The 27856-nt window shown below is 45.9% G+C and overlaps 1 protein-coding gene across 4 annotated transcripts in view; it reads right to left on the bottom strand.

The window, feature by feature from the left end:
• Positions 1-1124: 1124 nt before the first annotated feature.
• The window catches only part of ccdc57 (coiled-coil domain containing 57), a 199656-nt gene continuing 172924 nt past the window's right edge, over positions 1125-27856 (bottom strand). For 3 of the 4 annotated variants that reach the window (XM_068058163.1, XM_068058165.1, XM_068058164.1), the window contains 2 exons: positions 25030-25276; positions 1125-1745 (listed from right to left, as the gene is read on the bottom strand). In XM_068058163.1, coding sequence (XP_067914264.1) covers positions 1522-1745; positions 25030-25276 — 471 coding nt within the window. In that variant the 3' untranslated portion in view covers positions 1125-1521. Of the gene's footprint in view, positions 1746-10031; positions 10066-25029; positions 25277-27856 lie in introns of all 4 variants that reach the window. The other variant, XM_068058166.1, reaches the window with a different exon arrangement.

Below are 27856 nucleotides of genomic sequence, written 5' to 3'. Positions count from 1 at the left end.
GGCAGCGAGGCCTGGACAACGTATGCCAGCCAAGAGCGACGTCTCAATTCATTCCATCTTCGCTGCCTTCGGAGAATACTTGGCATCAGGTGGCAGGACTATATCTCCAACACAGAAGTCCTTGAAGCGGCCAACATCCCCAGCTTATACACACTACTGAGTCAGCGGCGCTTGAGATGGCTTGGCCATGTGAGCCGCATGGAAGATGGCAGGATCCCCAAAGACACATTGTACAGCGAGCTCGCCACTGGTATCAGACCCACCGGCCGTCCATGTCTCCGTTATAAAGACGTCTGCAAACGCGACATGAAATCGTGTGACATTGATCACAAGTCGTGGGAGTCAGTTGCCAGCATTCGCCAGAGCTGGCGGGCAGCCATAAAGACAGGGCTAAATTGTGGCGAGTCGAAGAGACTTAGTAGTTGGCAGGAAAAAAGACAGAGGCGCAAGGGGAGAGCCAACTGTGCAACAGCCCCAACAAACAAATTTCTCTGCAGCACCTGTGGAAGAGCCTGTCACTCCAGAATTGGCCTTTATAGCCACTCCAGGCGCTGCTTCACAAACCACTGACCACCTCCAGGCGCGTATCCATTGTCTCTCGAGATAAGGAGGCCCAAAAGAAAGAAAGTTCCCTGAGCACTCGGCAACCCGACTTGCAGCCGTTAAAATCTAATAACAATGCTAAAATCTGAGGCATGTTGCCTCATTAACATACTAAAATTAATGACCTGCCTCTGTAGAGCAGGCTACGTGCCCGCCTCCACCTCCCCAACCCAAATAAATTGGGAATAGGCATGCTTGTGGCAGGTTTAGGTCAGGTTTCAAATTTCTAAGTATTTAACCCCCATCCCTTATCCTGAGGGGCTAAAATTCCCCCTAGTGACTGTTATGAGATTGAAGTCCTAGACAGGCTGATTTAGCTCAAAACAAAATTAATCCCAAGAGATAGACTATATTTATCCCGGAGTACTGAAAGAGAAAAGGGAAGAGATTTGTGAAGCACTGACAATCATTATGAGGAAGGCAATGGACACTGGGGAGGTACCAAATGATTGAAAACATGCAATGTGTGGCCCATAGACAAAAAGATTTCCCATATACAAAAAGGCAACAAAGCAGACACAGTCAATTAAAGACTCAGTTGTCTCATTTTTATTCCATGTAAAATAATCAATAACAGTCAATTATCGGAAGTAAAACTCAGGAATTTCTGTTCAGCAATGATCCAGTAAATGCTAACATGGATCCAGAATCAGGAGATCATGTCTGACCAGCCTCTATAACTCCTCTGAAGAGACAACCCAAATGGATTGCAGTAATTTCTATGACATTATATTCTTGACTTCCAAAGGTATTTGACAAAGTTCCTTCTACCTTGGTTAAAGTATACCTGTAAGACTCCTGAAGTGTGTGGTTATTTTCAAGAATTGTAGGGTAGCCAGTTTAGGAAGTTCAGTCTGAAAAAAAATCCTGTCTGGCAATTTTAACACTTATACCTTTTGCTTCAGGTTTCAGTTCAGTTTAGTCCCGTATATTGTAATTTCTAATCTTTGCAGTTTTTAATGAATGTTTCTGTTTCGTTCCAATAGCAGTTAGGTGATGAGGTTTTGCCTTGGTGCGTACGTAAGCTTTAGCTCCTTGCAAGGTGTATAATGGTTCCATCCCAGCTTTCTTTGTGGCACTAATGACTTGTGTTGACAGCACCGATTCGGTGTTATTCCTAAGCTTTCTTACACCAATATCATCTGGAAAGAAAAACTTCCATTTTTAAAAAAAAGTATGCTTGAAACATCGTGTTTTCCCATCAGCTACTAATTTATTAAAGATTTCTTATACTGCCCATTGTTAGACACGGGTGAATGACAAGGCCAGGTGTTCAAAAGAGCAAAACTGAAAACCCAATGAATCACGATACAATGGAGTTTGGTCCAAAAATTGCATCTCTCCCCTGCATTCAGACTTTTCACCTCCCCACATCCATCAGTAACCTGGGAAAACATTTGCAAGTTCTCTCCTCCTAAAAAAAGCACCAATTCCTTATACTTTTGCCACTAAAAGTCTACTCGAGATTCTTTGAATGCACCTTTTTCAAAGATATGTTGATTATCTATATTCAGAAAATATAAGGAGTTAGCCATAATGTGCAGTACCTCTAAGAAGAAATACCATAGACATGGAATATCATTTTTTGCACATAAAGCCTTTCAATTGTAACTAACGTTATGAATGCTGGACTTTGTAGCATGATTATGTTTTAAAAACTGTGATTTTTAATGTAGTGTAAGATGGAGTCAGAGAAGTCAAGTAACTGCTTAAAGACAAGACAGGAATCTTGGTTACCAGGACAACAAGGAGCCCAGATCACAGACCCTTTTGAAAAGCAGAAGACAAGGCTGTAACATCTGAAGAACAATGGGTTTCACCCTCCCAAACTTTGAATTGTTAGCAAGGAGTCAGTGCAAATTGCAATTGCTAACACCTGGAAACAAAGGAAAGCCCAGTGGCTCTGCTGTAGCCAGACTGGTCGGCTTTGCATGTGGGACAAACAAATGGCTATTGACTTTTGATTCTGGATAAACTCAACAGATTTTCAGAAATCAGGGAGGCTGTGAGGAAGACCAGAAGATGACAACCAGAGGTAGCAGCCTCAAGGGAGAGCGAGGCGGGGATGGGGGTGAGGGGCAAAATTTTAACCTGGTTTGAAAGTTGAGGTATGTGGAGAAGTAAAAGACCACAGGATCACCAGAGATTGCCTTATTCACAGAAGTCCAGGTTGAAAGTGCTCGGTGGGGCAGGTGGGGGGAGTCGTCAGGGGAGTGTTGTGCTTTGGGGGCAGTTGGGGCGGCCCTCCGTGGGGCACAGGAGGGCCGTCCCCCCAGCCTGCAAGAAGGTTTGACCAGGCGGGGTTCTTGGGGCCTTTGCCATCAACACATCTCTCAATCCTATTCCTATTAAACTGCTGACCACCCAACTTCCCTTCCTAATACCCATGATCGCTGATATTGCAAACAGTTCCATCTCCTCAAGTAGTTCCCCACCTTTTCAAATCTGCCATCAACACTGCCTTCCTCACAAAAATAGACCGTTCCCCTTTGTGACATTATCTGAAAGCAAATGTCAGATTTTACGTCTGCTTTGCTGACACTCAGCTCTATCTCAACACCACCTCCCTCAAGCTCTGCACTGCCTTTTTGTTGACTGCTATCCAGTCCTGCATGAGCTGAAATTTCCTCCAATAAAACACTGGGAAGACCAGAGCCATTGTCTTCAGCCCCCACACAAACTTAGTTCCCTAGCCACCGATTCCATCCCCTTCTCTGGTCACTGCTTCAGACAGAAGCTGACATTCATAGATTTGATGTTGTAGTAGAACCTGCACTGAGCTTGCGACCCCATATTCTCTCCATCCACCTTTGTAATGTTCCCCCCACCTCTGCCCTTGCCTCAGCCCATCTGCCACTGAAACCTTCATCTATGCTATTGTTGTTACCTCCAGACTTGATTAGATTAGATTAGATTAGATTAGAGATACAGCACTGAAACAGGCCCTTCGGCCCACCGAGTCTGTGCCGATCAACCACCCATTTATACTAATCCTACACTAATCCCATATTCCTACCAAACATCCCCACCTGTCCCTATATTTCCCTACCACCTACTAGTGACAATTTATAATGGCCAATTTACCTACCAACCTGCAAGTCTTTTGGCTTGTGGGAGGAAACCGGAGCACCCGGAGAAAACCCACGCAGACACAGGGAGAACTTGCAAACTCCACACAGGTAGTACCCGGAATCGAACCCGGGTCCCTGGAGCTGTGAGGCTGCGGTGCTAACCACTGCGCCACTGTGATTAATCTAATGCTCTCCTGGCTGGCCTCCTATCTTCCACTCTCCAAAACCTTAAGCTCATCCAAAACACTTCTAACGCACAATAAATCCTGTTCATCCATCACCCCTTAGCTCACTTACCCTCATTGGCTTTCGCTCCCCAAATGACACAATTAAAAAATGCTCATCCGTGAGTTCAAATCTCTCCATGGCCTCACCCTTCCCCATGTCCAAACGTCCTCTAGCCATATAACCAGAACTTTGTGTTCTGCATCTTGTCCATCCCCCATTGTCAGCCATGCCATCAGCCATCTAGGTCTTAAGGTCTGGAATTCCATCCCTTAAACCTCTCTGCTCTCGTCATTTCAAACTCTGTTTAAAACATACCTCTGGTCAACTGTCTTAATGTATCCTTTGGCTTAATGTCAAGTTTTGTCTGATGATCACTTCTGTGAAGAACTTGGAATGTTTTACTACGTTACAGCTACTATATAAATGTCAGTTGTTGTTGTTGGATCCAACAGAGGCAGGGGCTGTCAGGACAGTGCTTGGAGAGGACAGGGCAGATCTCTGTTCCAGGGAACAGCCACACTGGTATTTTAATACTTTTGTTGTTTCCTTCTTGCTGGAATAAAAAGGCATGCTTATCTTTGTTACAAGCTCCTTCTCTAATCAGGAAAAATAATTTAACACCAGCCATTCCATACATATCTCTAATCTGTTTTAACACTGCAGTCTTTGATAATAAAATGCCTTTATTGTTAATGGCATCCAAACACATGTAGATCATATCACTGTTGCAAATCAAGAATGGAATTTTAAAGAGGAAGATTTAAGGTCTACCAATAGTTTAATTAATCCCAATTATACCCAATTCCCACTCTGTGCTGAGTTAGTTCATCTCACTGGGGTGACAGTCACATGCCTCAATACTAAAGGAAAGAAAGATTAGTCAGGTTAATGTTTCAGCCACCCAGCTAGAAGTGCATATGTATGAACATTAGGTAAGGATCTTGGTTGTGATCTCTGCTTTGCTTCAATAGGTTACTTGACACACACTTTCAAATGAATAATGAGAGAGGTATCAAAATGTGACAGCATTGGTGGAATTGTACTCTTACAAGAAGTAACTTCCAACAGGGCAGTAGGTGAGAAAACAATAGATAAAAGAGGAATAATTCAATCAGAAATCTTTTAATAATACAATGGACAGTATGTAAGAATTAAGATTACCAGTAACATACTAGCCCAGAATTTTTGTGGCCTTTAGTGGTGAAAAACATTGTTATCTGAGCATGGCAGGGAAAGATGAGATAGGACCTAGTCTCCTATTTTTCCATTGATGAGCATTTGTTTTTATAATGCGTGCAAACAATGGGATCCTGTGCTTTGTGTGGTAACTCATAGAAGAAAGACTGAATTTATATTGAGCCTTTAACCTCAGGATGTCTCAAGATGTGTTGCAAGCAGTGAAGTACTTGCAGCCATTGTTGTAATGTAGGAAATGTTATACTAGGATTTCATGCCAAATTTACACTTGTAATGGTATAAATGCAGCACAGAAATCTCATTTAGAGCTACTGAATCCAAAGCTGCATTGATTCCACTGAGAGCCACCCAAGTCAACATATCTGCTTTACTTTAACACAGGAAGCTGACACATTGCCAAATAATGACATAGTGGAGCCATCCTAAAGCCACCGAATGGCGTAAAGCTGACAATTTTATTTGTAGGTACAAAGTTTATTTGTGTATAATGACAACACACACTGTTGATCTGACTTCCTCCAATATGGAAGATCACAGGATGTGAGCAGGAACATAGACATTAGAACAGAAGAAATAGGAGCAGGAGTAGGCCATATGGGCCCTGGAGTCTGCTTCCTCATTCAATAAGATCATGGCAGATCTTTCACCTCAACTCCACTTGCCCGTCCAATCCCCATATCCCTTGATTCCCTCAGATTCCAAGAATCTATCAATATCAGCCTTCACTATAATCAATGGTTGACCATTCACAAACCTCAGAAATAGAGAATTCCAAGATTCACAACCCTCTGAGTGAAGCAATTTCTCCTCATTTCAGTCTCAAATGGCTGACCCCTTATCCTGAAACAATGCCCCCAAGTTTCAGACACTCCAGCTGGGGAAACTGCCATTCAGAATCTAAAACAAGTCCTGGATGAGCCAAAATTTCCTCCAACTAATCATTGGGATGACCGAAGTCATTGCCTTTGGCCTTTGTCACACCATCAGTAATGCTATGGAAGATCACAAACAATATATTAATTGTCTTGCATTTGGAACGCATTGTCACACACATGCTTTAACACTTTTGCGCTTCTCTGTAACAACTCTCAATCACATTTAATCACAGTCAAAATGTATCTTAGCCGAGACAATCTTATTTTAATGCACAATGGGAGGTCATTATTCCTATGTGATTGACCCGTAAGCATTGGTCCCATCAAATATGACTTACACTTTCTCAAGAGCTGCAGCAGATAAGATAAACAAAGTATCATTTGAAAAGCTGCAAACTTAGTCTAAATGCAGGAAAGTTTAAGCTTATTAAACAATGAATTTTTAGGATAGTCTACCCTTTTTACCTCTGCTCATCAAATGACATAATTTGGACTCAATCTGCTAATTTAACCTGAGGTATGAACAAGGGAGCAGTAACTCTTCTACCAGGTTAAATCTGCCAGGATTACCATACAAGGCCAGAAGATGGCCAGTGAGGTTAGTTTGTAAAATTTTATTTAGTGATCCAAAAAGACCAGGAATGCTTTTCTGAGCACCATAAGAAAGCCTTAGCTCTCCCTTGCCCCTGCTCCTCACTTCTCCCCACCCCCACCCCGCCCCACCAACCCAATTGACCATGATGATTGCCTTGCCAAGTTCCAACAATCCACTTAGCTTGTGCCAGGGACCGTTTCTCTGGTGGCTGCCTCCTGCCACCTAAATTTAACGGCCAGGGAGCTGCTTCCTGCCAATTTACTGGCTGTTTTGATCGGAAAGTCAGTAAGCAGCATACGAATGAGGCCCAGCCTTTAAGAACCAGCAAAGCCAGGACATGCTCACTTTGCTGCGTTCCTGCCTGAGAGTTAAAAATCGAGCACGTCTATTCTGGGGATTTTTTGCATATTCTACATTGTATAATTCACCACCTGTTACCAGTTAGCACTTTCCACTTATTTATTTACTCAGGGGAATGCATTATTTTCCTGATTCCTTATTCATGGATCATGATGCACATGCTTTTCAGGTTTATGAAACAGTTCTGCTTTTCAGTATTGTCAGCCTGTTAACATAAAATTCACAAGTGCCACAACTTAAATTTTGAAAAAAGCATTTCCAACTGTATTATCCATGTTTTATTTTTAAAAGATGAGTTTGAAACAGACAAGGGGAGGTGGTGGTGTAGTGGTATTGTCACTGGACTAGTAACCCAGAGACCTAGGGTACTACTCTGAAGACATGTGTTCAAATCCCACCACAGCAGAAGGTGGAATTTGAATTCAATTAATAAATCTGAAATTAAAAAGCTAGTCTAATGATGGCCATGACACCATTGTCGATTGTAGTAAAAACCCATCTGGTTCATTAATGTCCTTTAGGGAAGGAGATCTGCTGTCCTTACCTGGTCTGGCCTACATGTGACTCCATACCCACAGCAATGTGGTTGACTCTTACATGCCCTCTGAAATGGCCTAGCAATCTACTCAGTTAAGAATGAAAGTGGACGGACCACCCAACATTGACCTAGGCACCGGAAACAACAACGGCAAACCCAGCCATGTTGACCCTGCAAAGTCCTCCTTACCAACATCTGGGGGCTTGGGCCAAAGTTGGGAGAGCTGTCCCACAGACTAGTCAAGCAACAGCCTGACATAGTCATATTCACGGAATCATACCTGACAGACAATGTCCCAGATACTGCCATCACCATCCCTGGGTATGTCCTGTCCCACTGGCAGGACAGACCCAGCAGAGGTGGCGGCACAGTGGTACACAGTCAGGAGAGAGTTGCCCTGGGAGTCCTCAACATCGACACTGGAACCCATGAAGTCTCATGGAATCAGGTCAAACATGGACAAGGAAACCTCCCGCTGATTACCACCTACCGCCCTCCTTCAGCTAATGAGTCAGTACTCCTCCATGTTGAACAGCACTTGGAGGAAGCACTGAGGGTGGCAAAGGCACAGAATGTACTTGGGGTGGGGGACTTCAATGTCCATCACCAAGAGTGGCTCAGTAGCACCACTACTGACGAGCTGGCTGACTCCTAAAGGACATAGCTGCGAGACTGGTTATGATATCAAGAAACGACTGAAGGCACTGGATACTGCAAAGGCTATGGACCTGACAATATTCCGGCAGTAGTACTGAAGACCTGTGCGCCAGAACTTGCCGCGTCCCTAGCCAAGCTGTTCCAGTACAGCTACAACACTGGCATCTAACCTGCAATGTGGAATATTGCCCAGGTATGTCCTGTACACAAAAAGCAGGACAAGTCCAACCCAGCCAATTATCGCCCCATCAGTCCACTCTTTATCATCAGTAAAGTGATGGAAGACGTCATCAACAGCACTTGCTTAGCAATAACCTGCTCAGCAACACTCAGTTTGGGTTCCGCCAGGGCCACTCAGCTCCTGACCTCATTACAGCCTTGGATCAAACATGGACAAAAGAGCTGAACTCAAGAGGTGAGGTGAGAGTGACTGCCCTTGACATTAAGGCAGCATTTGACCGAGTATGGCATCAAGGAGCCCTAGCAAAACTGAAGCCAATGGGAATCAGGGGGAAAACTCTCCGCTGGTTGGAGTCATACTTAGTGCTAAGGAAGATGGTTGTGTTTGTTGGAGGTCAATCATCTGAGCTCCAGGACATCACTGCAGGAGTTCCTCAGGGTAGTGTCCTAGGCCCAACCATCTTCAGCTGCTTCATCAATGACCTTCCTTCAATCGTACAGTCAGAAGTGGGGATGTTCACTGATGATTGCACAGTGTTCAGCACCATTTGCGACTTCTCAGATGCTGAAGCAGTCAGTATAGAAATGCAGCAACACTTGGACAATATCCAGGCTTGGGCTGATAAGTGGCAAGTAACATTTGCACCACACAAGTGCCAGGCAATGACCATCTCCAAAAAGAGAGAATCTAACCATCTCCCTTGACATTCAATGGCATTACTATCGCTGAATCTCCCACCATCAACATCCTAGGGGCTACCATTGACCAGAAACTGAACTGGAGTAACCATATAAATACCATGGCTACAAGAGCAGGTCAGAGGCTAGGAATCCTGTGGCGAGTAACTCACCTCCTGACTCCCCAAAGCACAAGCCAGGAGTGTGATGGAATACTCTCCACTTGCCTGGATGGGTGCAGCTCCAACAACATTCAAGAATCCAGGACAAAGCAGCCCGCTTGATTGGCACCCCACCCACAAACATTCACTCCCTCCACCACCGACGTAAAGTGGCAACAGTGTGTACCATCTACAAGATGCACTGCAGCAACGCACCAAGGCTCCTTAGACAGCACCTTCCAAACCCACGACCTCTACCAACTCGAAGAACAAGGGCAACAAATGCATGGGAACACCACCACCTGCAAGTTCCCCTCCAAGTCACCCATCATCCTGACTTTTAACTATATCGCCATTCCTTCACTGTCGCTGGGTCAAAATCCTGGAACTCCCTTCCTAACAGCACTATGGGTGTACCCTGCATGGACTGCAGCGGTTCAAGAAGGCAACTCACCAGCACCTTCTCAAGGGCAATTAGGGATGGGCAATATCACTGTCTTTTTGAAGAGAAATAAAATACGATTCTTTACATGTTTTTCCCCTCAGAATGCATAAATGTTACTTATTGGATCAAATTCTGCATTTTTCTCTCACTTATTTCCTCTGCTCCACAAGACCTTATTCAATAAAACCATTGTCCTGTCGTTTCAATATTGACTCCCTTCAATCCAATGCCCACTGGAAATGTCGAACTCAATCCAAGATTCTTTTCAAAATGGATTCCTGATTATCAGAATGCACAGTATTTCCATGTTTATACCAAAACAAGTAACTACCTATTCAATTTTATTTAATAAAAATTTTGTGGGACAAAAACTTAATTGCTGTGCTTGTGGGTACAATAATGGACAACATAATCTATATAAATGATAGAATTCAGCTACGTACCTTCTTGCAGAATTGCATGGTGACTGATTTTAAGCTGTTAAATGGAAATGGTTCAGGATTTTAATAAAAGACAAAACAAAAATCAGTTTCTGAACATCTTCATTTCTGTACGTAGAACACTACAGAAATTATACTGTGTAAAGACAGGATACATGAAATATCTTGAAACATTTTATTTAAAACTGAATTTTATTCTGTTTAAAGGGCTAATTTGAAATAAATTAGAATTACTTGTTAGAAAGTTGCAGTTATGTAGTTAGAAAATTGCCTGATGTGAATTTGCAATGTTGTATTTCAAATGTGAAAGAACTCTCTCCCGTCTGAAATTTGTTGCATAATCCACCCAATGCAAGTAAAGGTAGTCTAGGTTGTGATCACCTCATGTACTGAGCTACTAATTTTTGCAAGTCTTGCATTGTTGGTTAATCATTTATTCAGTCAGGTTGTCTGCTGATCGGCAGCAGCTCCCTGATGTAGACATAATCTAAAGTGTCATAATTATTTCAAATAGTTCCCAAAACAGATAACCTTTCCACCCAGTCAAGAGACAGTGGTGTGCAATCAAACTGTTCCCAAGATAAAAGTCCCTGTAGACCTAAAACAAACAAATGCCTGATCTGAAATATGCAACAAAGTTAAATTCAATTCAATCCGAGGAATAAAGCTGCAATTTTGTTGCAGAACCTTTCCTTGAAATTCAGCAGAATGGTTGTACAAATGTCTCAGTGAGTAAATGCACCATCCAGTGAAGCACTGAACCATTACAGACCAGGAAGGGATCAGGCCACATTCAATACTGAGCTAATCTCAGCCAGGAAGGCTGTTGAGTTCCTTCAGCCATCTGAAATGTGGAACGAAAAATAATGTTAGCTAGGGTTCCTGCTCCAATGAATGTTGCTGGCAAGTGCGTGTGTGCCTGTGCATGCTGAGAACAGGGAAAAGAATCAGTTATGATGTCCTCTATAGCCAAATAGTCTGATGATATTGTCTCGGCTCACATGAATGTCCTTTGGGCAAGGTACAGACACACCATACGCACACAGTCACACACCACACACAGAGACACAGTTTCCAGCAGCATTGACTCTTCATTTTAAATTTACAGAATTGTTGTGAAATTGACCAATATTGTATATATTGCTCAATTGCTCTTGTATCATGTGAGATTGCCAGATCAGCTAAGCACACTGTGTAATCATTTTAACATCTTACATATTATTTTAGCAACATGGTACCTTGAAAGTTGGCTGATAATCACTATTGAGCACCATATGTGAAGCATGGCCACTTTAGTGAGGTTCAGGTGGCTGACTGGACCCATGAAGCCATATTCCAGCACAAGTTAGTGCCTTTAAAAGAGATGAGGATTTTTTTTTAAAAATAAGTATCCATTTTACATTTGAATACAGCTGCATTTTAGTTGAATGTCATTGGTTATGTTAAGGGAATTTGTTGCATTGCTTTCAATGCTAAATAAGTGGAAAATTCAGCGCATATTCATCTCTCCTTAAACACTGCTTTTGTCTCGAGTAACTTTCAGATTAATTGGATGATGCAGGACAGCCACATCATGGATACAAAATTGGCTTAGTGATAGAAAACAGAGCTGCAGTGAATGGCTGTTTCTTGGACTTGAGGGAGGTATATCATGGTGTTCCCCAGGGTTCAGTACTAGGACAACTGCTGTTTTTGATCTACAATACTGACTTGGACTTGGGGGCATAGGGCACAATTTTAAAATCTGCAGATGGCATGAAACTTGGAAGTACAGTGAACTGTGAACAGCGTAGTGATAGACGTAAGGAGGCCATAGATGGTGGAATGGGCGAGCACCTGGCAGATGGGGTTCAGCATGGAGGGGTGTGGGGTGATGCATTTTAGTGAGAAGAATGAGGAGAGACAATACACGCTAAATGGTACAATTTTAAAGGGGGTGCAGTAACTGAGACACCTGGGGGTGTTTGTGTACTGATCTTTGAAGGTGGCAGGACAGTTTAACAAAACAGTTGGTAAAGCATGTAGGATCCTGGACTTTATAGATAGAGGCATGGAGTGCAGGGGCCAGGAAGTTGTGCTGAACCTCTATGGAGGACCAGTTCAGCCCCAGCTGGAACATTGTGTCCAGTTTTGGGCTATGGATGTGGAGGCTTTGGAGTAGTGTTGGTGGAGATTTACTGGAGTGGTTCCACAAATGTAGAATTACAGTTTTGTGGCTGGATAGGAGGGGCTGGAGTTGCTCTCCTTGGAGCAGAGGGGACTCGGAGATTTGATAGAGGTGTTTAAAATCATGAAAGGTTTAGATAAAGAGAGAGAAACTGTTTCCAATAGCTGAAGGGGTGAAAACCAAAGAGCATGGATAAAAAAGGTAATTGGCAAAAGGACCAGAGGCGACATGAGGAAAAGCTTTTCTGCACAATGAGTGGTTAGGATTTGGAATGGACTGCCTGAAGTGGTGTTGGAAGCAGATTTAATACCAGCTTTCAAAGGGGAATTAGATAAATACTCAAAGAAGAAAAAAATTACAGGGATATGGGGAAATGCTGGGGAGACTAACTGGATTTCCCTTCGAAAGAGCTGGGGCAGACTTGATGGGCCAAATGGCCTCCTTCTGTGCTGTGCGGTGTCCTGTTATAATATTAACATTGTTTCACAATTTGAACCAAATCTCAGCAGCTATCCTTAAAATACCTCAACTTTCCTTAGGGCCTAGAGAATGCTAATAAATTAATTCTCTTCTACTCAGAACAGCCAAAATGCAAAAGTGCACACAGTTAATAATTTCAACGATGCTGCCAGGTAAAATGATAGGTGTTGAACTGTGGTGAAGAAAAAGAACAAATTCAGGTTTTCACACACATCTGCTAGCTACTGGTCAGAGTAACAGGCAGTGACATCAGAGTAAGTCTCTCTTTTAAGTCATCACTGGTCATAGAAATATTGGGAGGAATGGTGGGGGCATAGGGTGGAGGGGAAATTCTCCTGTTTAGGTCAGCGTTCCAGTAGGGTAGGACTACCACCTGCTTCTCCGTATTTGCCCCAACCAGACTCATTTTTCTGGATCAGGACACACTACGTATGCTTGGTGGGCTTCTGGCAGGTTTCCTGGAACGAAGAAGGAGCCTGTCAGTGTAACCAAGTACTGCAGTAAGAACCAGATGAGGCGTGGGACTTTAACGGGACATTTGATGGAGCAGAGGCTACAACTAGACCCTCTCCCTCCTGAGAGGGATCTTGGGCCTTTATTGCCACTCCCCATAGCCTACTGCCATCTTCGATATGGGGCCCTGGGATATGGCAGTAACAGGGCTGGAAAGGAGGGAAATCCACAAGGCACCTAAGCCCTGTCTCCACACCACCATCTGCACTCACTGAGCGGAATTCATTGCGGCCGTTTGGGGCAGGAATGGTGGCATGGGGTGCCAGAGAATCGCATTGGATGTGTTCACACAGAAATCTGACACTGTGGCGCTGTTCCAGATTTAGTCAGCGGTGAGAAAACACTAAGGCAGCGTGGCCGCCCCAATGTGATGGGAATGCAAGTAAAATTGCTGAACAGTTAGTGTTAATATATTAGCATCTAATTCATCGCGATTCAATGGGGCCTGGAATTATGTGGACAACGGGCGGCCCTCACATGCCTTCAGATTCGCAGCCTTTGAACGCAGGCAGCACTGAGGTGAGGCTTCAGTGCTGCAATGGGTGGGTAGCCATGACCAGCACTGCATAGGAGAGGAGGGGGGAAGCGGAGACCATTGTTGGCTTAGAGTGGTGTGTGCTTTGCCAAGGGGAGGGGGTGGCCGTAGTCTCAGGTGGTCTGCAAGGGGCAAAGGGGCAGGGGGAGGGGAGCTGTGGTCTTGGATGGTCTGCAAAGTGGGGGTGGGGCTCTGTGGTCTCGGATGGTCTGCAAGGTTGGGGGGGGGGGGATCTGTAGTCTCGGGTGGTCTGCAAGGGGGGGGGGAGGGGAGATGCTGTGGTCGCGGGTGGTCTGCAATGGGGGGGGGAAATGCTGTGGTCTCGGGTGATCTGCAAGGGGGGGTGGTGGTCACGGGCGAGAATGCTGGCTGAGCAGGGTCTCGGGCAGTCTGCAAGTTCGGGGGTGGGGTGGCGGGGTTCCTTTGTTTTGGGTGACTGTATCGGGTGTCCAAACTGTTGTGAGAGAGGGTTGGGTGAACATAATGCAGGATGAGAGGGTCAGCAATCAGCAAGGGTGGGTACTGAGGGCCATTAGGGAGCCTGCCAGAAGTAGCAAAGGCACAACTGCGAAAGCAGCGTCGTCTCTGCATCAACAGTGCTCTGGAGGCCCACTGATCACCTTTCATGGGTCCCATACATGCTGTCTTTATAGACCACCATGTGTGATGCAGCCCCTCCGTCAGAGGGAGGGTCAGGAGACAACTGTGCCTCCCCGTAAAGCTTCACGATGAGAGTAACAGCTGCTGGCCATGCCAAGATGGGCTCACCTGTGCCAGAGAACGTATCGTATTTGAGTCAACTACCTCCAAATGTTTGAGCGGCATTGTCAGCGAAGGCTACGGCGCTCCAGGGAGTCCGACACTGACTTATGCGCCATGTTACAGGATGAGTTGCGATCTATGGGATTTGGTGGTCATCCTATGCCAGTGGCACCGAACTTCTATGAGTTTGGATCATTCCAAGGATCTACTGGGGACATGTGTGCCTTCTCCTCGGCAGCAGCCCACCGCTGCATCAAAGAGGTGACCAATGCCCAGTTCAAGAGGGCCGGCGACTATGTGCACTATTGGACCGACGCGGACAGTCAGACTGAGAGGGCCATTGGACTCAGGGCCATTGCTGGATTCCTCCAAATGCAAGGTGTGATAGGATTGCACACATGTGGCCATCAGGGCTCCAACGGATCAGCCAGCCACCTTTATCAACAGGAAGGGCTTCCATTCCATCAATGTGCAACTGGTCTGCGACCACTAAAAGCATTTCCTGCAGCTCTGTGCCCACTTCTTAGGGAGCAGTCACAACACCTACAGACTTTGATAGTTCAGGTGCTGCAGCTTTTCAAGCCCCTGCTCACCTTCAGGGATGGATCCTTGGGGACAAAGGCTACCCACTGAAGACATGGCTACTGACGCCAGTGAGGAACACTCACACTGCAGCGGAGGAGAGGTACAATACCTGCCATGGCTCCACCCGAGCAACCATCAAGCAAGTCATTAGGCTACTCTGTTGCCTAGGTCGATCCAGTGGAGCCCTGCAGTATGTCGCAGCAAGGGCTTTGCGTATTGTGATGGTCTGCTGTGCTCTGCACAGTCCAACAGTGCAGATTGGGGAGGTCTTGCATAATAAGGACATGCTAGAACGACACTCCTCCACCTATGAGGAAGACGCGGAAGAGGAAGATGAGCAAGCAGCAATGAATGTTGAGGTCCATACACCGGAGGCCAGGCACATTGAGTAGCAGGCCAAGGAGGCAAGAGATAATTTCACCTGCTTCCAGCCACTATGATGGCCACTCAGAGTAAAAACAATAAAAGAAACACCTCAATGCATGCAGTCTGTCGTCTCCTTTCTATTTGTTGTCATGCTAGACCCTCCCCACCTGCCAAGAATGAGGCATATTAATTTTGTCATGAACATTGATTTTAAACTATTACTGGAGTGAAGAAAGGGCATGCTAAACAGATCAGTCGAGGCTGGAAAAGACATTTGCATATTAACAGATTGTGCCTGGAAGGACAAAGGACCATTCCCTGACACATTCAACCCACAATGGACCTTGATCACCAGGTATTGTGTGTAAGAGGAGAATTCCAGAGACGGCTAAATTGATACAATCCAAGACGTGGTCAGACCAGTTAGTCAAATGACTAACCTGCTTGGCAACCTGGAGTTTTTTCGGAATTGTACAAACAGTTTGAAAAAAGAAAGTCTGTTTGCTCCTGGACTGAGAAGATCGCTCTCCTAACTGCTCTCATCTCTTTCTCACAAGCCTCTGAATCCACTGAAGACACATGAACCTCAAGAGAGAAAAGTCTGCTACAGTGAACAAGGTTTAAGAATACTGGGCCCCAATGAAAAGCAAGATCTACCTACAATCAAGGACTCTACAGTGAGCTTGAAGAACTGTAACAAAAACTCTTCAGATATTGCCTGAAACTTTTCCATTTTATTTTTCTTCTGATCTTTTCTGTCTCTATTTGCATGTGTGTATCGCTTATGCATGCTAGCGTGGGCATGTTGTGTATCCGTAGGTGTTAACCGAATGAAAGTTTATGTTTAAATTTAATAAATTTCAACTTTTCTTATTTAAACATAATAAAGCCTGTTTGTGCTGGTTTCTTTGCCTTATAATTGAAAAGCGGTGAACAAGGATTCACCAAGGGAGAGCTAAACACAGTGTGTTCAAAAATAAAGCCCTGTTACAGTAAGACCAGATGAAGGCTGAAAGGGAACCCTAGACTTCTTTCTCACCTGGTCGTAACATTGTCTTCTGTGCCTAGTGCCCAGCTGAACCACGCGCTATGGCCCATGGGAGATCCTATTCAAATGAGGGTTGTGCCTACTTTGGCATCCACTATGGAGAAAGGGCGAAGTCAGCAGCTCACAATTAATGGATGATAGAATTAGCACGTTTACACAATGAAGGTTAATTTCAAAATTAAAAGAACTTTATATGAACCAAATGTCAAATTTCATACACCTGTGAAACCTCAAGTGTCTCTAGGTGATTTTCTTTATACATTTATGAGTGCTTCTATGAGGTGTGACCCCCTGCGCTAACAGCTGGGCTGGAGGCAGGCTGCTAATCAGGCTAACCCTTGGCCTGTGATGACTTTGACAGCCGTCCTCTGGCTGCCTGAGGCCTGGAGGGCCCTCGCTGCCTAAGGGTTTCCTGCGCAGGTGCAGGACTCACTTCAGGTGTCATGGCTACTGGAGCTGGGCTCACTGGCAGAGGGGCTGAGCAGCCAGTGTCCACACTTGGAGCGCCTCCAGAGGAGCCCCCAGCTGTGGAGTTCAGCCTCTCCTCCCTTTCAAGGCTCACCTGAACCTCTCTGCTCACCAGAGAAGGACGAGGAGCTGAAAAGGACTCCAGGGCCTCGTCCTTCTCTCGCCTTGCCACTGCTCTGTTGAGCTCACGGCCAAGGTGATGGTGTGCAGGTCTGTGCACATTTGTCCAATCTGGTTCTCCGTGAGGGTCGCCAGCATCTCAATGGAGGCAGCCAGGCGCTCACATGCCTGAGATGTGGCAGCAGTCATGGCACGAATGGGCTCCTCCATCGTCTGCTCATGGGTGCACATTGCCTCTGGCTTCTCTGCCAGATGTTGTCATATCTCTCTCTGCAACTCCAACATGCCCTATGCTGTCGACATCAGAGGTTCGTCATGAGCCTGGGCCTGGCCACCCACAGTTCTCCGACAGTCAGAAGCGCCAGCTGTCTCAGCCAGCTGCTTTGGCGCATGTGTAGTGCTGTCATCAGTTTGTGACCCTGATTCTACAGTCAAGTGGAAACCCATCAAGGTGAAAGTATCTGCGCTGCAGGAGAGTCATGGGACGGTGCTTCCTCTGACTAAGGTTCCTCCTCAGAGGTTGCTGGCTGTTTCCCTTCTGCTGGGGTCACCTGCAGAAGCCGACCTGCATGCCCGTACCCAAACGTGTGAGTTAGGCTGTGCAGATTTCTTCATGCCAACCATGAGTGATGTGAGTCTCCAGAAGTGAACTGTCTGTCGATGGAAGATGATCCTCACTCTGTTGCAATGGAGCCTCCAGTCTCTCCATCAGACATGGAGCGGCCGTCCTGGGTTCCCGCGAATTCTAGTGCCTCCTCCTCAGCTGTGGAGAGAGGTCAAAGATCTGGGATGCCTCTGCCAGTCCGGGATGTCTCCCTGCTGTTATGGGCCCTCTTGTCCTGCAAGTGGAAAGAGGGGGATAGTCATACTTCGCAGAGAGACCAACATAGTTCTACTAGTGGCAGCCCCTCGTCCCCTACCAGGGAATCACATATAGCTCGTGCTCCCACCCGCTCTCAGGGGAGTTAATAGGGGTGAGCTGTGAAAGAAGGTAGCCTGTGGCTGAGATGCAGCCATGCATCTGTCGGGATGAGGTGATGCCTAACCCTCTAGCCAGCGCAATTGTAGTGCCTCCCACGTCCCTCTTCCTCCTAGGTAGTCACTTGTAATCCCAAAAAGGAGAGAGCTATGGAGCAGTCACCTTGGCAGAATGAGGTGGTCGTTGACCCTCTTGTGGCACTGTACCCTTGTCCATGGGGTAATCCCACAGCTGCTGACCTCCTCAGCAATCTCCGTCCAGGCTTGCTTGGTCAGGCAGGAGAGCCTCTTTTTGCCATCGCTGGGAAAAAGGACCTCCCACCTTTCCTTTGCAGCCTGGAGGAGAATCTCCAGGGAGGCATCGCTGAACCGTGGGCTCACCTGGTGTCTTGTGCCTGACATGGTCCCTCTTGGCTTCCAGAGAGCTTCTGGCCTTTTGAAGCCTATGACAGCAGCACAACAGCAGAGGGACTCCAGGCAGGGGGACTCCAGGCAAGGGGGTCAGCAGCACAGAAGCAGAGGGACTCCAACCAAGGGAGTCAGCAGCACAGCAGCAGCAAAGGCAAAGCTACATCAAAGGCAAAGCAGTAGCAAAGTCAGTAATTGAAGCAACAATTTAAGCAGCGCTGGCAGCTCTTTAAAGATGGTGCCAGGACCTGCGTCACCTCCACTGACAACATCATCGGTGCCTTGCCACCCACCCCCATCACGTAATTGGCTGGGCCCCATGCCTCCATTATGATAATTGGCCGCCTGCTGTGTGATCGTGGTGGGCTGGCCACACACATGACAAGTGGCCCCACTTCTAGGCCCGCTGCTGGGACCTGTGACAGGTTAACTAAATTCAACCCACTGGGCAGGGAGGGGGAGTGGCCACTAACAAACCTGATGGACTTGGAGGGAGAGGGAAATCCCAATTTGGGCACTGAGGTAGCAGGAGGCCTTACCACCCAAATGTTCTGACATTCTCTGTTGCACTGGGGTTGCAGATGTACATGCTTTGCTATGCTGTCCGAAATACATTTATTTGGCCCCTTATCACATCTCTCAGAAACATCTCAAGACACCTCATAATGAATTAGTTTGAAAGGCAGTGACTGTTATGAAGGTAAACAGGGCAGCCATTAAATATTCAATTGACTTTTGTTCCCGTGAGATAGGAGGCCTGGAAAACATATTCTTGCATTTTTGCCAGACCCCAATCTCTTGTCCCTAAACTTTAATGAAGCTCAGATGGAACCTGGAGAAAAGCTAATGTGACAGAAAAGAAAGGACGGTTATTACAATGATGCTTTTTACACACAGCCTTTTGGGAAAGCTCAGTGTTTTGTATCTATCAGTTTTCCTGAAGAATCAAACATTGACTCATTCTCGGGCATGGTTGCAGAGGCACTGACAGCCCTTCAAGTGGCCATGCTTCATTTGCGAGATTTGATAGGGAGTGTGTCATTAGATATTTTGGCCTCTATTAACCTCCCCGGGCAGGCGGGAGAGGGTTGGGGCATGCGTAAAGATTTTAATATGGGGAATGCATCCCCAACACACCGACTGCCCATCCATGGTTTTTTTTTTTAAAAAGGCCACTGGCATTGTGGTGTCACAGCGGGACACCATTAATATGTTGAAATTGGGCTTCCACAGTACAATTGGGAGCCCAATTTAAAATTCACTGCTGCTGCGAAACTGAGGTGGGAACTGCTGATTCCCCAATGTAATTGCTTTTCTCATCACTCTTTGTGGGCTAGGAGGAGCAGGAATGCCTTTGGTCTTACCCCTACTGCAGATCGCAGCATCTCTCTCAACCTCCCTTCCAATTGGTGAGTTTCCCTGTCCAGCTACGATGAATGGTTTCCCCACACCCCGCTATAATTCTGATACTTCCCCACCTGACAGGTGTGGTGGCTGATTTCCCATACCCACCCCCAATGCAATGCCTGTTCTTCCCTCACCCAGATTGCTGGGGACCAACCCCGGCAGCTGGGCTGTCAATTTAGCAGGCTGCTGGTTGGGAAACAGATCAAAAGAATAATCCTTTATCGGGTTCTGCGGCTGACTTCTGTTTTCCTGCACCCTCCTCGCCTCCCTGTAAATATCAGTCATTATTTTGCTGCTTCATTGTATTGTTCCCCCCTCCTGTTAGTGACACCCAGTGCTTTGTAGTATAAAGGGGGTAGTTTCACCAAAAAGTGGAAAAGATTCCAACGCAATTCTAAGGATTAACAAGAGGCTGAATGCTTCTCCAGCTTATCCCAGCAAAATTACTCAGACAGCAAGAGCTGCACACAGATATGGGGGTGGTTGAAGAGTGAATAGAAATGATCAATGTTCACAACACATAGGACCAAGATATCTTCATCAGCTGATCAAATAAATTCTAGTCAATGTCTAGTTGGCAAGACATCTTTATTGATTGGCTTAACAGCAATGTCAACAGATTGATTTGCAAATTAAATTTGCAAAAGCAAATGTCAGATAAGCAGTAGGCAGAATTTCAGTAATGGCTGAACTTTGCTAAACTGAAGGACAAATACATTGAAATATTCCATCAGTGTTACTGCCTCCCCATCTGCCCTGAAGGTATTCATTCTTGCTTTGCTACAACTCTGTTGGACCAGCTATCCTCCAGTATTCAAACAGAGTGATATTCCTCCGTTTGAGCCTGTGTTGGCGGTGCAGGGGGGGGGGGGGGGTGGAAATTGGATAACATCTGAAAACGGGCATGGGAATCACAATGTGCAATTAACCTGTGCCCATTCATTGCGATGCAGGCAGCAAGCATTAAATGACAGTGGCATGCGGCTCAATGCCAATGACGCTGCTGAGTGGCCGCATGCCTCAGCAGGGGACGCAAACTCTGGCAAGGTTAGCATCACTTAAAGCTAGCCTGCACCTCATAAAGGGGAGGTTCATTGGGATTGCAGCAGGTGGTGGAACTGTTTTTTGAAAGTTTCAGACCAGGAAGAGCTGAAATGGCACAACAGGGCAGAGACTGTGCTCCAAGGTTCTCAGACACAGCACTGGAGGCCTTGATGCAGGTGGTGGACAGGAAAGAGGTCCTCTACCAACAGGGGGCCAGGAGGCTCTCCAGACAGGTCCTCAGAAAGCAGTGGGAGCAGATAGCCATTGTTGTCAACGCAAGTAGTCTAGCTCAAGGATCTGGATGCAGTGCAGGAAGAAGCTGAATGAACTCATGTGTGGTCAAGGTCGGTGAATGCATCATCAAATTCCATATCCTTCCAAATGAACTACTATCCTCACACACTGCTCCATTCATCACACACCCTTCACTCACTTACCAACAGTCTCTACCAAGCATGACTCAGATCTAACATTTGTAGCCTCATCTCACCTCACCCTCACAGCACTGCTGCAAGCCTCACACCCCCATCTCACAGCTTGCACATACTATGTTCAACTATGACAAGCACATCACCCAAATACATTGTACTTACTTGCTTAACTCTATTGCAGGACAAGATAGCATATAAACAGAGCCAGTAGTACCTAACAGGCAGGGGACAGGCACAGCTCCATGTCCTCACCTTCATGGAGGAGACAGCACGTGCCATCATTGGTGTGGCCACGGGTGAGGCCATGGCCAGATGAGACTGAAACCATAGATGAAGACAGTATGTTTCTTCCTAATCCACCTTCTCACATCCCATTTCCCCCTTATTCCACAATGTCTTCTGATATACAAGCTGCGGATGGTATAAGCATGTGCCTTTTGCTTTCTCTCCCTTCCTTCATCACAACCCTACCCTTGTGCCTTGCTCTTCTCAGATACCCAAGAACTGCCACCTGGTTAAGCACTGTTGTGGGAACATGAAATCCAAGAGGAGCATGACACTGATGAAGAAACACTGTCATTCGATCTCACATTCGCAGCCACCAGCTTAGATACTAGCACTGCGTGTACTTTAGAGGGTAGCACAGAAGTGGGATCGGTACATGGTGAGTCACCAGGCACAAGTGGCCTACAGCCAGGGCAGGGAGAAAGCTCCTTGGAGGGCAAGGTGATACCCGAGTTTTGTTGCTGAGGACTCAGATGAGGACTTCCACCGGATGGCATATAGAAAAAAGCTGAAGGGCATGCATAATGAAATAGTTGGTGCATTTGGCAGAAAGCCTGCTGTCACTTTTAAGGAGCATGGAGGAGTCTGGCTCAGGGCTTTGCAGAGATTGAAGCCCATCCTTTCCAGCATGGTGGCCAACTCCATGAGAAAACCTGTGAACCGACAATGATGCAATGTTTCTGCCTCTATTGCAGCATGAGCAGAAGCCACCCAATGTCTGTATGCTGCAGTGGAAACTCAGGGGGAGGTCATGAAATCTCAGCTTGTTGCCATTCAGACCTAGACTGCTGACATCATGGCTGTGGATACCAGTGCTCAAAGGGGCTTGCAGGCTCTCAGCAGTCCAGCAATCTGTCCTCAACACATGGCACATGGGCTAGGATCGCTCAGGTGTGGGTGAGGCGGGTGTGCGGTGGCAGTGGCTCCATGGAGCACAAACCTGCTGTCTTCTCTCAGGACGACTGCATTCACCCTCCCATCGCTGCCATTTCCCCAGGGTCCTTGCTGTTGCCCGCCAGACAGTCCAGACAGCTGCTGCCTGTGCTGGGGTGGTGCAGTCTGAAGCTGGGAGCCACAACAGGACATCCTGCAAGGCCATCTGCAATCGCCCCCACTAAAAATTGGTAGCCTTTCACCAGTTGTGCTGCAGTCAATGGGGTAGCACTGTGTAGGAGCACTAGGACAGGCAAAGGCACCTGCGACACAGGCACTAGGGAATGCACAAGGGTGATTAGTGGACTTTTATATGGAATATTGGTTGGTGTGTTGGACAAAGTTGGTTTGGAATGGCTGTTTTGTGGTGGCTTTTATTTCAGCATTGTGGCCAAGAGGACACCAAGATGGTCAGTAAGAGAGGGAAGGTAAGATGCGTGACTGTTGTACAATGGGGACTTGGGGTTGTGTTCAGTGGAACTGTGATCAGATGAGACAATCACGTGGAGCCTGGGTGGAAAGGGGACATGTTGGTTTCCTCCTCCCTTCCTCCTGCTCCTGAGCTGCTTGCAATATCCCTGGTGGCAAGCACTGCGCCCTCATGATGGCCAGGCTGTACAGGATATAGCAGATCATGACGAATTGGGTCACACGCTCCGGTGAGTACTCCAGGGCTCCTACAGAGCGGTCCAGGCAGTAGAGCCATTTCTTGAGCACCTCAATGTTCTGCTTTATGATGTTTTGTGTGACAGCATGGCTTTCATTATAAGCATGCTGACCATGTGTGGTCGTGCACTGGAGTCAAGAGCCAAGTGTTAAGTGGATAGCCCTGGTCACCCAGCAGCCGCCCTCTGGTTTGATGTGGTGGTTCAAATACTGAGGGAACAGAGGACATGTGCAGAATAGTCATCATGACTGCTGCTAAAGCAGCAGGCACTCACCAGCATGATGTGTTGAGCATGGTCGCACACCATCTGCACAAAGTGTGGAACCCTGTGCGGTTGTAGTACATCTCCGCATTTAGATGCAGCACCCGCAAAGCCACATGTATGCAGTCGATGGCACCCTGCATCATGGGGAAGCCCACTATCCTGGCAAAGCTCCACATGCTTCTCTCTAGTCAGACAGAACACAATGAACTCCCCGTTCCTGACAAAGAGCATCAGTCTTTTGTGCAGGAGTGGACAGCAAACTCAGAGATGTCACAGATGCCGTCTGTTCTAGCCTGGAAGGATCCTGATGCAAAGGAATTCATAGCTATGGGCACCTTAGCCACTGGCAGCGCTGTCCTTACCCTGATCTGTGACTGTAGCACTTGTTGCAAGAGGTAGCAGATTTCTTCATAAAATGCAAATGACGTACCACCTGTACCTGGTTTAGGTTGATATAAGAAAATAACCTTGGAAGACCTTAGGTAGATAAGGCCTCCTACTGAGAACTGTTCTTCCCCTCCTCCTCCCCCCCTCCCTATGTGAGCATCTTATCCTCATTTATGCTCCCTCTGCTCCATCTCCCTTTCATGCTGGTGTCCAAGGGGAATGGTAACTAGTGACAGTTTGGCTCATTTGGTAGCATTCTCACCTTTGAGTCACAAGGTTCTTCAGGGCTTGAGCACAAAAATCATGGCTGATGCTCCAGTGTAGTACTGAGGAAGCGCTGCACTGTTGGAGGTGCCATCTTCTGGATGAGACGTTAAACCGAGGCCCTATCTGCTTACTCGGATAGATGCAACAGATACCATGACACTATTTTGAAAAAGTGCAGGGGAGTTATCCCCTGTGTCCTAGCTAATATTTATCTCCCAATCAACATCACAAAAACAAAGTATCTGGTCATTATCACATTGCTGTTCGTGGGAGTTTGCCGTGCACATACTGGCTGCCGCGTTTCCTGCATTACAACAGTGACTACACTTCAAAAAGTACTTGATTGGCCGTAAAGCGCTTTGAGACGTCTGGTGGTCATGAAAAATGTTACATAAATGTAAATCTTTCATTTTTTACAACGTGCATAACTGGGAGCAAGTGGTCTGACCAGCCCCTTGAGGTCAGGACCAAGACCTTTTCCACATCCAGCACGACTCGCTGTCAACCTCACCAACTTTAGCAACTCTGGAAACCACAAAGCACTTCTACAAACTCAAACAAAACCAGTAGAAACTAATCAGCAAGTAACCAGAGAGAAGTTCAAATTCATAGCGAGAAATATAAGATTCAACACAGAGAAAGATGTGGAGTAAGAGACAGGTTTAGACTGAGTGAAAGAGAAAGTGAAGCAGCACAGAAAGCTGTGGTCACTTAGGAGGGCAAGACCATAAAGCATTTTATATTACAAGTGCTCCATCTTATGCTGACAGTACTCTTTAAATGCGAAAATATCTGCTAAAATAAACTTTGTCCTGTATCATTTTTGCTACTGAGCAGATGTATTAAACTAAGGCTCTGCACTTTTCCTCATTCCCCACACATCACCTGGTTCACTGTTCTTCTGCGGAGTAGATATGGAGAGACTGGATCCTCCATCCAACATCTGCCAGATATCTTGAATAGAACTGTCAGCTCCATAGGATGACATGAGTAGTTCGGACTGGGCGGATGGACCGTGCATCATTGGTTGTGACTGGCTGAGTTCTGGTACAAGTCGAAGTGACTGGCTAGTTTCTGAGATTGTACTTTCCTTTATTTTGCCATTCACGATTTTTTCTGTTACAACTGGGTTCTGCAAGTCAAAATAGAAAAACAAAGACCATGCAAATTCAGTTGAAAAAATATGTTGAGGCTAACTGTACAGCTCCTACTGCTACAGTAACTATGGATCAGCTAACTCAGCACAGACTGGGGACTGAACATGATACTTTCCTCATCTGTATGGCTCAGCTACTCTTTGGATAAACTCAGTGAGCTAACAAACATCTCTTTAAACACACCTTTCCTATATTGTTTAACTTTCAGATCATGCAATAGAAATACCCTTCTTCCCGTGCAATCACTTGCCATGGTGCAGGACGCTGGCTCCAGCTACAAAATCCAATGTATCATTTGTATATTCAGAACTCCTTCTACAACACCCTAAATCTGGGGCTTTCCTGGTTTGTTTGGCTAAGCTATTCAATGCTTTAACCAACTGAGCTATCGAGCTGGACTTGGGTGGGGGAGGGGGGGGGGGCGGGGGGAGTGAATGCAAAATGATACTGCACAGCAGGATGTCATTCTATATTAAGGAGTGATTTACACACCAGATTTTATGCTTTGTTATTTTATAGATCAACAAAATGAAAGCAAGCAGAATAATAATTTTTTCCACCAACATTACTGTTTAATGCAGTAGAATGGTAAGATCCCTGAAGGAGATCAGCCTTGGATTTCCTCAGCTGGCAAACCTCTGGACTTGAATATCCAGAAAGTGCAAGGTAAAATTCCAACATCACCCTGGGAAGTAAGTTTTCACCTTCACATTTCTACAGGGTAACACTGTCCACTGCCAATGCATGCTGGGAATTCTGGTGCATATCATGCACAATCTTCTAACCATTAATTTAAATCGTCAGTCAATCATGCACATTACCAACCAAACTTCCAAAAAAAAAGCTTCCAGTGGATGAGGCACCCTACAGAAAGGACAAAGTTAGAAAAATACTCCTTTGCTCTTTGTGAGCAGAATCCAGAACCACTGTCTGGAGTTTCAACAATTTCGAGGTCTGCTGGAAACATCTGATGCCATCTATTGGCTAAAGTGGTAACAACATCCCAGAAATGGGTGAAACTGCATGTAATATCACAATAGATACTGATGAGGAAGGCCACCTCAGCTCGTCCATCCAAACAGACTACTGTTTCTTAAATTATTTGAGGATTTTCACCTGCACTAACCCATCAGGAAATCCATTCTATGTGTTAACTGCTCTCTATGTGCACAGAATTACCTTGAGGTCAGTTCTAATTTGCCTATTATTAGTTTGAAACTGACTACATTGTTTTTTTAATCATGGGTCGTGTGAAGTAGTGTTTCAGATTTACCCTTCCATATCTTGTGTACCTTTAAGATTGGGTTGCTAACCCTCTTGTGTCATCCGGGAGTCTCTCAGAATTCAGAGCTGCTCTCCTGGACACTATAGCTAGCAACCCTAAACAGAACTTTGCGCCTCTGACATGAGGGGAGAAAACCCGGGAACTATCACTACCAAGAGGTTAAATTCCAGCCAATAGGGTGGGAAAGGCTTTTGGACTTCTAATGCTGAAAAATTAACCTTCAATCCAGCAGCATTCCAATTCTCCCCTCAATTTAAATTACCCATGCCGAATCCTAAAAAAAGAGTTGGGCATATTGGTCACATGGGGACAATTTATTGACAGGTAGAGGGGTAGGGCCAGGATGTCAGACAAAGGCAAAGGGTGGCAGCAGAGAAGTGATAGAAAATACATGTGATGCGAGGTTAAAAAAAATGTTCAACAGTAACCCCAAAACAGCTCAGGAAGTGTGTAACCCAGACAGGCTGTGATTTGTAAATTATTAGAATGAATATTTGTTTTGTAATTTTCTTCACCCATTTTACTATATTATTGCTCCCAGCTCTCAACCCTCCACAGTCCCTATGTCATCCTACTACTTGTCTCACATCCAGTATTGAATGAATCGTAATACCCTCCAGACAAATACTGGGAAGACTGAAGCCATTGCCTTTAATGCCACAAACTCTGCACCCTTGCAACTGACTCCATTCCTGGATAATGTCTCAAACTGAACTAGACCAACTGCAACCTCAGAATCCTGTTTGACTCTACCAAAATGCCCACCCTCACTCCTACTTCAGCCCATCTGTCACTGATATCCTTATATGTGCCTTTATCACCTCTTACCTCAATTATTCCAATGTTGTCCTGGCTAACCTCCTATCCTTCACCCGCTAAACCAGAAAAACCCAAAACTCTGTTGCCTGTAACCTATCGAGCATCATGTCTTGATTGTCCATCACCCAAGTCTTCGCTGATCTACATTAGCTTCAAGTCGCCCCACACCTCAAATTTAAGATTCTTAACCTTGTGTTTAAATCTCTCCATTTCCTCATCTTTCCTTATATCTGTAACCTCCTACAACCTTCTTACCCCCATTATTTTGCATTGATCTGACTCCAGCCTCTTGCATAACCCCCTCCTTTGCCCAACTATCGGTGGCTGGGCTTTCAGCCACCTAGGTTCCATGTCTGGAATTTCTTTTCTAAACCTCTCTGTCTCTTCTCCTTTTAAGGCTCTGTTGAAAAGCCGTATTTTTGACCAAGCTTTTTATCACTCCTTCTAACCT

The sequence above is a fragment of the Heterodontus francisci genome, chromosome 26 (genome assembly GCF_036365525.1).
Source record: "Heterodontus francisci isolate sHetFra1 chromosome 26, sHetFra1.hap1, whole genome shotgun sequence".
Taxonomy (NCBI): domain Eukaryota; kingdom Metazoa; phylum Chordata; class Chondrichthyes; order Heterodontiformes; family Heterodontidae; genus Heterodontus; species Heterodontus francisci.
Note: the sequence above shows the minus strand (reverse complement) of the source record. Positions and strands in the feature narration are given on the sequence as shown.